At 43.0% G+C, this 17,633-nt stretch overlaps 1 protein-coding gene across 2 annotated transcripts in view; it reads right to left on the minus strand.

The window, feature by feature from the left end:
- The window catches only part of pnpla7b (patatin-like phospholipase domain containing 7b), a 382,057-nt gene that overhangs the window by 9,881 nt on the left and 354,543 nt on the right, over window positions 1-17,633 (minus strand). For both annotated transcript variants that reach the window (XM_068012742.1, XM_068012741.1), the window contains 2 exons: window positions 15,877-15,993; window positions 2,513-2,594 (listed from right to left, as the gene is read on the minus strand). In XM_068012742.1, coding sequence (XP_067868843.1) covers window positions 2,513-2,594; window positions 15,877-15,993 — 199 coding nt within the window. The remainder of the gene's footprint in view (window positions 1-2,512; window positions 2,595-15,876; window positions 15,994-17,633) is intronic.

Consider the following 17,633-nt stretch of genomic DNA (forward strand, 5'->3'; position numbering starts at 1 on the left):
CTGTAAACCCCAAAGCCAATTCAGTGGTGGAAATGTGACACTCATGACTTTTACATCAATTGCTAAAGTTGTGACTCATACTGCTGTGTAAATCACATGTTGGCCTCGACAGCAAGAGTCAGACTCCAGATTTGTGGGCTAGCTTTAAAAGAAATTTAAAACATTGGTTTATTGACAGAAGAATCCTCTCTTTTTTTTGCCTATTTCCTCTTCTCTGCTGCTAAAGGCACCGACTCTAGCAAGCTTCAGTTTCCATGGATACGGACAGCCCTGTAGTACCTGTAACAAGTTGCCATTCTTCGCATGGGAGCCTAGGCAACAAGCATTGCCAAGCTATTTGACAATGAGAGTCATCACAGCTGAGTCTTGATAGTCAAACATGCATTTCCCAGCAGGGGTCATTGGCCACCAAGATTTGTGAAGTGATTAGAATTCAAAATCCGTCTCAGTGTATGCACTGCTTACTGGTTGGCAATCAGTGCATGTGGAACTGTGCCCTGGCTAGGACTCAATACTGGGAGGCTGATCAATGCTGGTGAATTGTGCCCAGCTTCAGAAGGATAGACAAGCTAGCGAGAGGACAAAACTGCGGTAAACTGTACTATACACTGGTGGCTCTGTGTCCGATCAACTGCTTTATGGACACTGGGGCAGCCCCACTTCTAATTGGAAGCCCTATGATTCTCTCAGTAGGCAGCAAAGGAAGGATCCCTGGTCCACTGAGTTACCTGATCTGAGGCTGGGTAGTAATAAAGACACAAAAACTAGGCTCAGCATCCTTCTTAGAGAGTGAGTGTGAGTGTGTGTGTGTATACACGCTGTGGTGAGGGTAAGATCTCCTCGGTTAGACTCTGGTGTTCTCTGTCCAGCCTCGCACACGAGGAACAGCTACAGCAGTGAGATAGCCAAGGACAGTTTAGGTTTGGAACTTTTGGGGAGGAGGGACAGAAAACCAAAATGGAAATGTTTCTGTGATCTGTGCCATTGTTAGTGAAACTGGCACCAACATTTCACAGAGCTTTCAGAATAAAAGTGGCGAGAGCAAAGGCAAGGAACAGGCTGGAGTTAAAGAGATAGAGAATGTGCACACGAAAAAACGTGCAAGAGCATCAGAGACAGAAGAGAGAGAGAGCGAAAGCATACACATGTGCAATAGCAGGAGTTCTCAACCTTTTTGTTTCCGAGGCCACCCCATTCCATGGTATAAAAATTCCACAGACCACACTGCAACACCTTCCATGTTTGAAAATACAGTATCACTGTCCACAAGCAGCCTGACATAAAGCTGCTGGATTACAGAGTGCACAGAAAACAGTCTGCATCGCACAGGCTGAGTGTAAAGCACCGACTGTCTTTCTGGCAACATCTGCACCACCAAGGCATTAGTACCCTGTCCTTGACACAGAGTTTATGGGAGTTCCGGTGTGGCCAATGTTCAACATATCCCAGATATCCACACGATTGCAGCACCTGCCAGACGCTTGACTGGTCCACAAATTTCTCTGCCTCACATCACAAAATAATGCGCTTTCTGATTGGACAATATTACTGTCTATCAAAGGCAAGGTCAGACATTTCATTCCCTCCCTCTTTTCTATTTAGGCCTTTTTTTGCACCAGTTCCATTCATAGTTAAAAGAGCTATATTACATTTTAATTTCAAAATAATCTCAATTTCACTCAAAGCCCATTCGCACTGTGTCATTTTAATCCTCGTCGCCGCCAACCACAGCAGGAGGGTTGTTGTTGGTGATGTCCCAGCAGCAATGCTTCCCCTCCCAACAACCTGACAAAAGAGCCAGGAAGGGAACTGGCAGCCAAAAGAGTGTGAGTGAGTGAAGAAGGGAGGCGTACAGCATGACAACCCCCATTATGTGGCTTGGCTTCAGTTGCACATTGCGGATTGAAGCCCAGGTTGAAGTGGCACCGCTGTCGTGGGGGTCAAGGCAGTCTGGATCCACCAAGTGGAGGCTATGCAAACGGTCTGGGATGGTGACAGCTCTGCGTCTCCCTCCTCTACCCCAACTCCTATTGGAAACCTTTTGAAACCTTTTCAGGGACCCGTAGGGGACCGTGGAACCCTGACTGAGAACCCCTATGCTAGAGAACACATCTGACAGTGCACAGAGAGGACATAGACAGAATGAGTGTGTGAATCAAAGAGCATAGGCAAGAGAGTGAACTCAAACATGCACAGATTGACATTAAAACTGGGAAACAAATCATCCATTGAAACATTCATTAGGATAAGTAATGTAATTTGTTTTTGCAAATTAAAAGTCTCTGCAGTTCAGTGAATCATGTTCTGCTAATTGGAATGACAGGAAAGAGGGGAGTCTGTGTAAACAATAAGCAATTGGGTGGGTGGGGGTAACCTCACCTACCCTGGGAGATAGTTTTAATCAGAAGAGAAGAAGTAAATTAAATGAGATCATATATAAGGAAGGACTGCACTGCATCACATTAAACTTGGTATAGTGTAAAGCAGTCTGCACTGGGAACCCATTACTCACCGTCCACAACCAACATTTTTGCAGGTTCGATTCTGGACACGATTTCAGCCAGGTCAGTGAAGGAGGTGTTTGGACATGTAACCTGTTGAAAGGGAACACTGACATTAAATAGGGCAGGAGAGAAAGAAAAAGATTGTTTTTTTAAAAATGTTCTTTTACATTGCGTTGACAGAGTGGCAATAACAGAAGCAGAACATTGTGTGAAAACACAGAAAGCCAGTCAGTATATGAGAGCAAATTCATTGGAACAGTCAAACCCAAATTGCTAACTTGCCCCTTTCAGGTGCTGACTGACTTGCGCTGTGCATCGTCAGGTTTTATTGTGAAATCTCAGCAATCATGTTTTTCTTTTTTTCTTACATGCCAACAATAGTCTCTCAACTTTCAACAACAGCTTGCATTTATAGATCACCCCTAACCTAGGAAAATATCCCAAGGCACTTCACAGGACTGCAATTAAACAAAATATGACACCGGGCCATACCAGGCGAAATTAGGACAGGTGAGCAAAAGCTCGACCAAAAAGGCAGATTTTAAGGTGCAACTTAAGAGAGAGAGGTAGAGAAGCAGAGATGTCACAGAGTTAGGTTATCAACCTAAAACGTTAACTCTGTTTCTCTCTCCACAGATGTTGCCTGACCTGCTGAGTATTTCCAGCACTTTGTTTTTATTTCATATTTCCAGCATCCGTAGTATTTTGCTTTTGTGTTGCTGTAGAGAGGCGGAGAGGTTTAGGAGGGAAATTCTAGAGCTTAGGGCCTTGCCAGCTGAAGGCAGGGCTGCCACTAATGGAGTGATGAACATTAGGATGTACATCTCCACACACAGCACACAGATGAGACACGTACAGCAGGAATTAGCTGTGATCATACCACCTCCCCAATGCCCAATATGCAAAGGCAATACTCAATGCAACAATAAGCCATAGAGGCCAGACAGTCCCAGGTTCCATTGCTAGTTCTGTGCTGAGTTAGTTTATCTCAGCCTAGGCAGTAGGTAAATGCTTCATCCAGGCTCTGCCCTGGAGTTCAATGTTGGGGTGAAAGAACAAGTAGTCAGGGTTCCTGCTCCTGATCACGTTGCACTGAAAGCGTGCATGTGTCGGATAAGGACAGGTTTGGGCTCAACTCAGATGCCTCTCATGATAAAACAGCCCACAGGTACCCACACTCTGGCTTGAGTGAAGCACTGGAGACTGCACCAGGTATTGTTGGTGCATTCCAGAGAGGGAGAACATTAGATGGAAAATTACAAGTTAACACCGGCTGCGATAAAGGTGCACATCTGTTAAGTAAACAGCCTGCGGTTTACAGTAAAGTGGCTGCATGTTTTCTAACAGTGAAACGAGGTTAACGGGAGGTGCGCATTGTGAGATGCACAAACAGCAGTTTTGAGAAGACTCTTGTAATGGAAGTTGTACTAGTGTTCCACAATATTCAATATGAAGGAGAGGAACCTCTCCAGGGTACTGCTGGCTCAGCACTAATAACAGTACTGCTTGCCGAGGAAATTCCAGGAGATACCAATAGTTTTCAATGATTTGCAGGCACCACCAACTTTCTCCAAGGGCCCTGTTCCTTCGCAAGAGATCAATCACAAAGCTGCTGACCAGAGCTCTTGAAGTTGTCCCCAGGATGGGACAGCAGAAATCCACCAATAATGTTGGTCTCAAGCCCATCTTGGGATGTTGACTTTGGGATAATTAACAATGCATATTCGAGAAGATCCAGCATGGAGGATTACCACAAATACAAGTAAGGAAGTTAGCCCTACGGTTCTTGATCCTGAGCCCCTCCGAATGGGAGCATTCCAAACTGAGCGACTGAGAACTCTCCAGTAGCTGAGAGATCATACCCCAAATAACTGGCAAACTTGGTGTCCGTTCAGTGCAATACTGGCTGTAACTTCAGAGATTACAACCAAACTTGGCCTCCCAGATGGTTCAGGACCTGAACTGTTGTATTTCAGCCCTGAGAGGGACTGAATCAAGCATCAGTGTGGATACAGGTAAACACACAGGTCCTGCAACCCGAGGGACACGCTCACTGCTCACGAGCTCTTTGTAAACACCCTGGGAATTGGGACCCAGTGCTGCATGGGGTTGCCAACCCTCCAGAATTGCCCTGGAGTCTCCAGCAATCAATATTAATCTCCTGCGCACTGCTGTGAGCAACCCGGGAGAAATAACATAGGGGCACTAAAAAAGTTCATATTCTTTGAACCATTTTGTTTATCAGTTACAGAAATATTTGAAATGTAATAAAAAAAAAGGCTGCTTGACCACACACAGCAGTTGGAGGCCGGCAGTCACATGATAAAACCTCCAAGAATGCGTCCAACTAGAGTTGGCAACCCTGGTGCTGCATCATACACTCGGTTCACATTGTCCTCAGAGATAGGTTCTGTGGGGTTGTGTCATCTCTCTCCATGAAAAGCCAGTTTTAATAGGTGGAATTCCTCAATACCAGAATTAGTGAAGCTCTATGCAACCTGGCCACATGTTACAGCTAAAGCGTGGACTGAGAAGATCCGTATGTTGAAGAGCGGTCACTAGTGCTAAAACGACTGGATTCAACTGACAAATCATGATGGGTGATTTTAAGTTCCAGACACATATCCCTTCTGGTTTGAGAGAATTGTATTGCTGCAATCTTTATGGTGCCGACTCTCTACACTACGAGAGAGAATAGAAGCCTCAGATATCAGCTGTGATGTGTGAATTTTCTTTTGTCCCCAATAGTCATTAAGCTGCAGTAGCCTATAGTCCAGCTGCTCCCCTCTCCACTCATTGCCTCTGGTAGCTTCACCCTTCTGACACATCAAACAAAGAGAATGAAAGAGTTGGTATCACAGAACTTTTTTTTTTTAATATGTAAAGATTGAAAAAGTGATTTGAAAAGAAACTCAGTCTTTTAAGATAATTGGTAAAAGACCCAGAGGGGATTTGAGAAGATTTTACTTTACGTAGTGAGTTATGATCTGGAATGCACTGCCTGAAAGTGTGGTTGAAGCAGGTTCAATGGTAGCTTTCAAAAGGGAATTGAAGAAATACTTGAAAAGGAAACACTTTCAGGGCTATGGGGAAAGAGCAGGGGAGTGGGATTAATTGGATAACTCTTTCAAAGAGCTGGCACAGGTTCAACGGCCTCCTTATTTGCTGAATGATTCTATGATTTATGCTCTCCTGTTACTTTCTCTCACTCTGAGCCCCTCTCTCCATGCTATGCACTGTTCTTAGCAGCTAACAGTCCTTCTGCCCCTCTGCTAACTAAATGAAAGGTGAATGTGTAGTTCAGGGCCAGGCTTCTTGTCCTGAGACAACGCAGGGCACGCTGAACAAAACCTCTTTGTTCCTGACAGCTCCACAGTGCAATAATGGAAGCTGTAACAGAGAGTAACTGAGATATAGGACTCTCATCCTTTCCAAGTATTTAGTAATTGTGAGATATCTCAGTGGAACATACTTTCCCTTCAAATCATTTTCATTTTCCCTGAAAAAATCCCTCCCCATTAAGCTTCCCTCTTCATCCAGGCTGTCAGGAAGCTAGAGATCGGACACGAACAGCGAATATGGTTGGATGGAGGAACAGCATCTGCACCATATGCCGAAGAGCAACAGCATTAATCATTCCATGGGGAATGGAATCCCCAAAAGAAAAGCACAGCTGAGATCAAAGTCTTATTTACTCAGAGGCGAGTGAGACAAACCCCATTCTTACAATTCAGTGAGCTGAAATGAGGCCGGGTCTTTGGTAAAATTAGTTTAATTCAACAACAAAATGATTGTAAGAGTCATTAATTCAGTAATTTAGAAGTAATAACTGCTCTGTGGGGAATGCACAGTGTCGAGTTTTCAATTTCTATGCTGCTCTTAATACAGTAAAATGGCTGCTGGCAGAATGCAGTAATTATCAGGAAGCAACACCCTTGGATGGAGTTGCTCCTCGGGAGACCCACTGCTGGATCAGAATCTGATTCCTGCTTTCAAACTTTCAGTTTCTTCCATTATCTTAGTATTTTTTTCAGTTTGAAGTCAAGTTTCTGACTGTTTTCTTCTTTCTCTCTGTGCTGCCTCTCGGTTTCTCCACCTCCTGTCGCAGCTTGGTTTGGTTACAAGACAGCTCAGCTCGTAGTCTTAGCCAACTAGGAACCACAAAGGATTGGTACCACTAATGACAAAGGTAAGTGTGAAAGAAAGAAAAAAAAACTTGCATTTCTATAGTACTCACCATGACCCCAGGATGTCCCAAAGTCCTTTAAAGCCAATGAAGTACTTTTGAAGTGTACTGTTGGAATGTAGGAAATGTGCCATGCAATTCTGTGCACAGCAAGATCCCACAAACAGCAATGAGATATTGACCAGATAATCTGTTTTTGTGAAGTTGATTCAGGGATAAATATTGGTGAGTATGTCAGGAATAACTCCCCTGCTCTTCTTCGAAATAGTGCTATTACATCCACCTGAGACAGCAGATGGGGTTTAATGTCTCATCTGAAGTACCACATCTCCAACAGTGCAGCACTCCCTCAGTGCTGCACTGGAGTATCAGCCTGGATTTTGTGCTCGTGTCTGTGGAGTGGGACTTGAACCCAAAGTCTTTGATTCGAGAGGCGAGATGCTACCACTGAGTCACAGCTAACACAAGTGTGGTTAAAAAGTACCTCAGGGTTTTCAACCTCTCATTGCAGATGCAGTTCTAAAATGCACTAAAAGCAAAACACCGGCCTCCCCACTGGGAGTGAGGCAGACATTTGAAGTGCTAAGTGACAGGAAGCATGGAGTTTCACTTGCAAATGGAATGGAGGTCTTCAGCAATCAGATCACCTGATACGCACTTGATCTCCCAGTGTAGAGGCGACTGCACTGTAATTCTCCATCCTGCTCTGGCCTTCTATAGTATTGCAATGAAGCTGAATGTAAATTTGATGAACAGCAACTAACTTTTCTGCTAAGCACTGTGCCTGGAGTGGGAAGACCTATCAAAATATTACAGGTCAGGTGATCTACACACATAGTGTTGACCTGCTGTTTTCTTCCATCACAGGTTTCTCATGCTCTTCTTTCTACCTACTTAACTCCCACCATACTGGCCCCTTTTACCCGCTCACTCTCATAAGTCTTTGATTTTTCACATTTTGCCACCTTTTGTTGGACTTGGTTCAATGTGTAACAATCGCACCTCATGGCAGAAGGTAATGGGTTCAAGTCCCATCTCAGAGACTTGAGCACAGAATCTAGGCCGACACTTCTGTGCAGTCTGCTCTCTCAGGTGGAAATAAAGCCCCAAATGCACGTTTCGACGAGGAACCGGGGAGTTCTCCAAGTGTAAAAGCAAAATACTGCAGATGCTGGAAACCTGAAATATAAACAAAAAGTGCTGGAAATACTCAGCAGGTCAGGCAGCATCTGTGGAGAGAGAAGCAGAGTTTACGTTTCAGGTTAACTCTGCTTCTCTCTCCACAGATGCTGCCTGACCTACTGAGTATTACCAGCACTTTTTGTTTTTTTAGTTCTCCTAGTGTCCTGGCCAATTTTGATCCCTCAACCCATGTCACTAAAATAGATTATCTGGTCATTGTTGCATTGCTGTTTGTGGGACTTTGTTGTGCGCAAATTGTTTGTTGCGTTCCCTACATTACAAAAGAACTTAATTGGCTGTAAAGCAATTTGGTATGTCCTGAAGTCACAAAAGGTGCTGTATTAAGGAAAGTTCCTTCCTTCTTTTATCTAATGCAAATAATTAACCATCGCCAGTTTCCCATCTAAGCACTTTACAGCTTATGCTATCTCAGTTCTGATGAAAGGTCACAGACCTAAAATGTTAACCCTTTTTCTTTCTCCACAGATGCTGCCAGACCTGAGTATTTCCAGCATTTTCTGTTTTAATTTCAGAATTTAAGCATCCATAGTATTTTGCTTGTGTTTGTGTCATTTTATCTCATGTCCTGGTGGTGTGCACATCCTTTTCCCCTGTTTCTGTTGCATTTTTAATTGCTGCTCATTTGTACTGTCTTCCAGTTCTCAGGAATGGTCTATCCTGGGAACATGTCTTCACAGATGCTGCCCGCAAGAATGAGGGGACATAATCTTAAAATTAGAGCTAGGCCAGTCAACAGCAACTTGCATTTATTCAGGCACAAAATGAGGAAGCTCCCTTTCACACAGAGGGTAGCAGAAATCTGGCGCTCTCTCCCAGAAGGCTGCAGATGCTGAGAGAATTGGAGCTTTCAAGACTGAGATCAATCGATTTTTCTTGGGTAAGCTTATCAAAGAATATGGAGCTTAGGTGAGTAAATGGTTTAACTGAATGATGGAACAGGCTTGAGGGCCAGAATAGCCTACTTAAGTTCCTAATGTTCCTTTGCACTGTTATTTATTACCCATGAGGTAGGGAGTAGGAAGCAAAATTTATATAAATTAAGCAAATTTAGATTAATTAGTATCTCTGACACAGATCAATGCTAGAGCAGGAAATGTTTTTGTTTTCTTTATCTTCCATAATTTCTAAATAAATCTCAAACATTATGCATTGTGCTGCTGGTATTTCCCCCCGGCAGCATTGGGCCAATTAGAGGTGCAGGAATGTGCAGTGCAGGGTGGGAAATTCTTTTTCACAGTATCTGATTGATTCAGTGTTTCTACTGTGCAACATAACCAGATAGCTTGGACATTAGGCCAGAGTCAGGCCTGCACCAACTAGCAGATGTCCTGTGGCATCGCGTATGGGATGACGGCAGACACAATCTGTCCTTTATTTTCTGTATCGATCGTTTCAGGGTAGTTGTTGTGTGTGTTGTTTTCTTGTCCCTTGCTATTCACAATCTATTGTTAACATTCTGTTTGTCTCTTTCATTCTTACCTTTTGATTATAAAGTGGGGGGGGGGGGGGGTGTGCAGGGGTGGTAGGGGAGTGACGTGATGGAGAAGGGAGAGTCATGCTCTAACTTTTAGTGGCAGTGGTGGGCTGTTGGTTGGAGAGGGAGCTGCGAATGGCCGTAGGACAGAATTTTAGAAGGTGGCAATTGATGGTAATGATGTAGCCAGGAGGGTTACGAGATGGGTTATAGGTGGTGGGAGGTAGGTGCAGGCAGTGATCCAGCAACAGTTAGATGATTAGGGATGTAGCGGGTTTGAATTGTGGGCAAGGCCAGAAAGGATTTGGATGGGGTGCATCATATTGCTGCTGACCCTCCATTGTCAAACACAACCCATTTACCCCACTTCTAACTTCTGTTGCCCAATTGCCCCAATCCCCCTGTCCCCACTGCTCCCATGTTGAATCCTCTCTCTGTTGCATGCTTCTGACCTTGGACCCTCCGAGCCCCTCCCCCTTCAGCCCCATTTACGCCATACCTCCTCCCACTGTCCCTGCTCATCATCCCCACTGCCCCTCCACCTAATATATACCTCCATTACCCCAGAATATTGTGGCCTATTCAATTAACATCCTGGTCTGATACATAGTCCATTTGCACCCTAATATTCTTCTCTGACTTCTAACTTGTCCTATAATATCTGCATTACCCCCAAATATTGTGCCATGTTCCCTTAACATCCCGCTTTGATGTACCGCTCATCAAACTAGCTCCCATTTGGGAATAACCTTAAAACTGTGCGTAGCATGATAATTAACTAAGTAGTACTGCTACAAGCATAATAAATACAAGAACGTTAAAGAGAAGTGTAAGTGGGTAAACAACTGAGGCGCAGGTGGTTTGGTGTCACTGCCACAGAGTGGTGAAGAAACAGAAGCACCAAGATATACCAGAGAAATTGGCTGCAATTACTGAGCAGCCGTTAAGACTCGACGAGAGCCACAGATCAGACTGCAGGCCATTCAGTGACCTACAATTGCAACAATGGGTCAGTGAGTGGCTGAGAGCGAGCCAGGGAGTGGAGACACCCAGGACAGGACAGCAATTATACCTAGGTTTGGAGGCAATGTGCGATTGGGCAGCAGGACTTAAATGACTGAAAATTGATCTAGGGAGAGGGAGAGAAGAGAGTGAAAAAGGCACAAAAGATTAAAATTAAAAATCAACATAAAACAAATCAAGTTAAAAATATTACTTATTTGGGGATGACAAGATGATGGATATGGCCTCTGAAAAGCAGCACATCACCACCATTGGCCAGAGTTTACAAATATAAGCAAATTTCAAAACTACAGAGCCATTTGGTGGACAAAGCCTATAATTACACCATGACCAAGGATAGTTGACATAGGAAAATTAAATAGGAAATGTGGAAATAAAAAATAACTGTGGGAAAAGTTAACTCAAAACTGTGAACAAAACATGTCAACAGGAGATTAGACAAGAAGTTCTCACAGACGTAAGATTTTTAATATAAGATAGTAAATTGTTGGCTGCATTGTCCATGATCAGTCAATACTTTTTTTCCAAACATATAAAATCGTGATTGGGAGGGAGATTTCAAAATCTCAGCCACAGCACTTACCACTGGCTATAGTCTGCAACAACATGGTTACAGGAAAATATTTATATACAGGATTCCCACTATAAGTGCTTATATAAGCAGTTCCACAATGTGAAGTGGTGACATAAAAAGCCATGACCAGAAATTATGACAGAAAAGTAGAACAGGAAATGTGCACAGACAATAGATTTTTAAATAAATATGTAGTGTAACATATACAATACAAAGGGAATCGAAGAAATATTCCTTTTTTTTAATTGATGGCAAGACTTACTTTCCTTTGACCTCATCCTATGGCACACAACTCATAAGGCAGACAGCACAAAGCAGCTGCTATGTGATGTGCAACAGCCCAGGATGATTCCTCCTCTTCATTCAGTGTCTCCCCAAAAAAGTGCATGAGTGAGTGTATTGTGCCTGCTCTTCCTCCCACAGAATCATACAACACTGAAGGAGGTCATTCGATCCATCATGCTCGATAAAAGAGCTATCCGATTAGTCCCACTCCCTGCTCTTTCCTCATAACCCTGCAAATTTTTCTTTTCCAAATACTTATCTCCAATTACCATTGGAAGTTATGACTGAATCTGCTTCCACCACCTTTTCAAACAAGTGGATTCCAGATCATCATAACTTGCTGCATAAAAAATTCCCCTCAGCTCCCTCTGCTTTTTTGCCGATTACTTTAAAGCTGTGGCCACTGGTTACCAGCCCTCCTACCAGTGGAAAGAGTTTCTTCCTTTCTGCTAGGTAAATGGGGGGGGGGGGGGGGGGAAAAGGGGTGGGGGGGGGGGGGAAGGTTGGGGTAGAAATGCCCAACCTACCTCCATTCATCACATTACATGACTCCCATCTAGCCCTACCACCTCAGTGAAAAGGCATCAAATATCACACATGGTCCAATGCTATGGAGTAAACTAATGAGAGTGTGGTCATCAATTTTGTTTATAATAAGTAGGGGTCCAGTGGGGGGAGGAAAGTGAAAATATTCTAGAAGGAAATCCCATCTAAAGGCCTGTCTGTGGTCTCACAAGATGTCTCGTTTCAAAAAAAATTCAGCATCATTTCCAATAGTTATTCTCCACAGACTGCCCACCAGCTTAAATTTAGTATCTCAAATTATCAGAATGGTCCTTTCCTTCAGTCTTTCAAATACAACTGGGAACACCAAGAACTCTTCTTTGGCCTCCTTATCTCGAGAGAATGGATAAGTGCCTGGAGGTGGTCAGTGGTTTGTGAAGCAGCGCCTGGAGTGGCTATAAAGCCAATTCTAGAGTGACAGACTCTTCCACAGGTGCTAGAGAAATTTGTTTGTCGGGGCTGTTACACAGTTGGCTGCAGTTGCAGATAATCAGTGCGCAGCCAAACCTGTGTGAGCCTTTCAAAAGGATCAGCAAGTTTTTGAAAGCCAATGTGTATTTGAAATTTTAATTGAACATTACAACAGTGACTACAGTTCAGAAGTATTGGTTGCAAAGTGCTTTGGGACTTCCTGAGGTCATAAAGGTGCAAGTTTTTCTTTTTGTACCCCACATCATTTTGAAAACTGAAAATTTGGCCCAATAGGCTTCAACCTAGCCATCTTCATGGTCTGCGAGGCTTCACTCTGCACTGAATAAACCTGTTGAGCTATTTCAGAAGCTCTTCCAGGTTGGTCAGTTTAAATTATTCATTTCAAATTGAAAATAATTCTAAAAGCACAAAAAGCAAGAGTGAGCAACTTTAAAGACGGACACACATTCCTCAGGGCATTTGACCACCCTTTGATTTACTCAGGAGCTGTGAAAGCTCTCTCCCCCACCCCATTTCCCTGTAAGGGCAAAACCAAGACAGAAGCAGGGGGGGTGGGGTGCCAGACTCGCTAACAATCTGGGAGACAAAGTGACAGAACAAAAGCAGACTGCATCCATCACAGCTTTAAAGAAATGGAGAAAAACTGGGCATTTAGGAGAAAAAAGTGACTCAAGGTTCTGATGAGACGGAACGACAATGAAACATTTACGCATCAGTTAGTAATGAGCCACTTAAAGAAAGTTACAGGATGGTGTTTCAGTAAGTTAATGCTGTGTAAAGGAGTAGAAAAGGTTGCAAAGAAAGAGATTGAAGATGAATACGAAGAAAGCAGCTTTCATCACAGAGCATACTGATGTGAAGTGTGGCTACTGCACAAACCTCAAGTGTAATGAGATTCTGAAGCAGTTTGTGGAAGATTATTTATGATCAAGGTCTGGAGAAATGGCTTGATGCAATAAAATACTCCCAACCTGAGGTCACTGGCTCCGACAGCAGAACGTTTCAATAACAGCAGTGTGTTGACCTCTAAAATGCCCCCATTTTCTAATGGTGGCCCTGTGTTTTTATACTTCACCTTAAGTACAGTATTTGCAGGAAAGCACACAGAAATGGAGAGACGTCCACAGATCATGGTAGAGAGAGTGCTAGAGGGAGGGACACCCATAGACCACGGTACACACACACAGAGCTGGAGAGTGTCCAACAGACCATAAACAGCTGGATAGTGTTCTCAAACTAAGGTACACACAGAAATAAAAGCAAAACACTGCAGATGCTGGAAACCTGAAATAAAACAGAAAATGCTGGAAATAGTTAACTCTGCTTCTCTCCCCACATGATGCTGCCAGACCTGCTGAGTATTTCCAGCAATTTCTGTTTTTATTACACACGCACATACATACAGAGAGCTAGATAGTGTTTCACAAATCATAATGTACATATACACACGGACACACACGGTGAAGGAGAGGCTACTGAAGTACTGGGGAGGATGTGATGGAACAACTAATAGATATAGATTGAGCAAGCAGTATTGAAAGGGTTAATGAATCACTGGGTTACTCTCCAGTGAGAAGGGTTAGGAATGAAACTGCAGACTGAGTTTTCTAAAACCCTTCAGAACCAGAATTGTACCAAAAGACTGCAGAAAGGTGAATGCAAGAATTCTGCTCAAAATCAGGGTAAGAGGTAAACCAGGTAACTGTGGACCAGCTAGCCTCACAGCAATACTAAGCTCTTTCGCAGACCATAATAAAGAATAACATTACAAGATCACAAAATAAATATGGATGAGAAAGATCATTTAAGAACATAAAAATGGAAGAAATAAGAGTTGGAGTAGGGCATTTGTCACTTTGAGTCTGCTCCTCCATTTAATAGGATCATGGTTGAAGTTCTACATCAACCCATATCTTCCTGCACTAATGCTATACCCCTCGATTCCCTTAGTATCCAAAAATCTAATCACTCTCTGTCTTGAATATACTCAATGACTGAGCAACTACAGCCTCTGAGGTAGAGAATTCAAAAGATTCACAACCATTTGAGTGGCGAAATGTCTCTTCATTTCAAATCTAAATGGCCAACCACTTAATGAGATTGTGACTCCTAGCTCTAGACTCCCCAGCCAGGGGAAATATCCTCCCAGCATCAACCATATCAAGCCCCTGAAGAAGTTCACATTTCAATGAGATCACCTTTCATTCTTCTAAACCTTAAGGAATATAGATTTTGGTTTCTTTTGATCACCTTATTCTAGATGATTTCCAATCTCTTAGATCACTCTCATGGGTGAGTTCCACCTCCCCATCCCATTGAGAGAGGATCTTTCCTTGCCAGGAGATCTCGCTAAGTTTTCGGTGATGTGTAAACCTGGCTGGTAACATCTTTTAGCTAATGGACTTGTTTCTGCCTTCATTGTATTTCACTCGCGTATTTGAAATGCAACAAAGTATCACAGCAGATCTGGTTTTATGTTTAAACTTCAAACAAATTTATTTCACAAAATGGTGAACAAGCACATAAGAAACAGCCACATAATATAATGCAAAATTTGCAGTAAATACCTTTCCACCAAACCCTTAGTGGGCAAAATAATTTTAAAAAAATCACAATTCTAAGATCTAAGCTAATCCTCTATAAATAACTTGTTTAGGGTACACATTTCACTTTTCTTCAAGGAATATCATACTGTATGGTGCCTATTAATACATCTCTGAGAGTTCAACTGTTTCTTTTCAGGTGATTTTCCAATTGCCCACAACAGATCAGCCCTTTCGCTTTATCCCAGAAAAAAAAGTTAAGCGGAATTGGATTCTAGATTTGGACTATCTGCCCTCCCAAATTCAAAAAGGGATTAGTCAGTCAGATACAAATGAACCAATTGGATGGCACAGTTTAAGGTTAAACTCGCTCTCTCTCCCAAGCCTGTAACCAAGAGTGGTTGGACTACTTCTCAGTTTTGAGCACCCCATGCTACATGCTATCAGAGTCATGAAAAAGTTGCAACATCATATATTGAACATTGACAGGACCTCCCATGTACATGTACAAGAATGATGCTTTCTTGGCGTGACAATTTTTCATTGTGAAACTAAGGGCAAGGGCCTCAAGCTTGAAATGGAGTAGGAGCGACAACGAGATCAAGTAATGATGGTTGTGTGTCACCAAGCTTGGAATGTGTACACAACATTTGTGAAAAAATAAAGTTAATTAAAAAAAATTGACGTGAAATGACACAAAGAAACATATAACTGTGGCCCACAGAGAGGATATTAGAGGTAAGTGGATAACGTTGGACAAAGGAGAGCAAGTGGCAGGGTTAACACGTAGTACGCTCAGCGTTAGTGGTAAAGATAGCACAGCGTAACAGCAGCACAGAATAAATTACATTTTACGTAGAGTATCCCCAGTCTCTTGAAGTAAGCAGTGCATTCCTAGCTCATGGAAGAATAGTCTGTCCAAAACTGAAAACAGTTTTGAAATGGCAAGTAAACATTCTAAACAAATTAATGTGGTTCCTGTATGATGGGTGGCATCAACAAGCATTGACTTGCTACAATATTCAGAAGAGCTCAGGTGTGTTGCAGATACCATTCTAGACTCCAGTGTTAATGAAAGTCAAACTTACATCAGAGGGCCGTGTCTTGGCGACGTTATCTATTGGCCTGTCTTTCAGGATATTATCGATGACTCCACTCCTGTTCCATAGCTCAAATAGTGTCTTTCCATGCTGGTAGCCCACTTCCTGCGTAGGAACCACAGGTAAAAAGTCATTCGAAAAACAAAGCTATGCATCAAAGCAAACGGGCGTGCATTTCTACAAAGATCTGTATTTCTATAGCATCTTTCATAACCTCAGGATGTCCCAAGTGATTTACAGTCAATGAAGTACTCTTCAAATGTAGTCACTGCTATAAAATAGGAAATGTAGCAGCTAATTTGCACACAGCAAGCTCCCACAAACAGCACTGTGGTAATGATCAGAAAATATGTTTTTTGATAAAGTGATAAATATTGGCCAGGACACTGGGGAGAATGCCCCTGCTCTTCTTTGAAATACTGTAATGGGATCAGTGATGTCCACCCGAGAGGGAAGAAGGGTCCTTGGCTTAATGTCTCATCCAAAAGGTGGCACCTCCAACCGTGCAACACTCCCTCAGTACTGCACCAGAATGTCAGCCTAGATTTTTGTGCTCATGTCACTGGACTGGAGCTTGAACCCACAATCTTCTGACTCAGAAGTGAGTGCTACCAATCAGCTACAGCAGACACGAAAGGAAGAGAACTGAAAAACAGAAGTTATGTTAAACTTGCATGGAACTTTGGTGAGACCACACTTAGATTACTGTGAACAATTCTGGTCTCCATATTACAAAAAGGATATAGAAGCACTGGAGAAGGTGCAAAAAAAGATTTAGAAAAACATAGAATATAGGAGTAGTAGGCCATTCGGCGCTTCGGCCCTGCTCCGCCATTCATTATGATCATGGCTGATCATCCAACTCAGTAGCCTGTTCCTGCTTTCGCCCCATACCTTTGATCCCTTTAGACCCAAGGGCTATATCAAACTCGTTCTTGAAAACATACAATGTTTTGGCCTCAACTGCTTTCTGTGGTAGCGAATTCCACAGGCTCACCATTCTCTGGGTGAAGAAATTTCTCATCTCAGTCCTGAAAGGTTTACCCGTATCCTTAGACTATGACCCCTGGTTCTGGACTCCCCACCATCGGGAACATCCTTCCTGCATCTACCCTGTCAAGTCCTGTTAGAATTTTATAGGTTTCTATGAGCTCCCCCCTCACTCTTCTGAACGCCAGCGAATATAATCCGAACCGACTCAATCTCTCATCATACGTCAGTCCTGCCATCCCAGGAATCAGTCTGGTAAACCTTCGCTGCATTTCCTCTATAGCAAGAACATCCTTCCTCAGATAAGGAGACCAAAACTGCACACAATATTCCCAGGGGTGGCCTCACCAAGACCCTGTATAATTGCAGCAATACATCCCTGCTCCTGTACTCGAATTCTCTCGCTATGAAGGCCAACATACCATTTGCCTTTTTTACCACCTGTTGGACCTGCATGCTTACCTTCAGCGACTTGTGTACGAGAACACCCAGGTCTCGCTGCATATTCCCCTCTCAGTTTATAGCCGTTCAGATAATAATCTGCCTTCCTGTTTTTGCTACCAAAGTGGATAACCTCACATTTATCCACATTATACTGCATCTGCCATGCATTAGCCCACTCAACTTGCCCAAATCACCATGAAGCCTCTTTGCAACCTCCTCACAACTCACCCTCCCACCCAGTTTTGTGTCATCTGCAAATTTGGAAATATTACATTTAGTTCCCTCATCTAAATCATTAATGTATATTGTGA

This window comes from Heterodontus francisci, chromosome 32 (genome assembly GCF_036365525.1).
Source record: "Heterodontus francisci isolate sHetFra1 chromosome 32, sHetFra1.hap1, whole genome shotgun sequence".
Lineage (NCBI taxonomy): Eukaryota > Metazoa > Chordata > Chondrichthyes > Heterodontiformes > Heterodontidae > Heterodontus > Heterodontus francisci.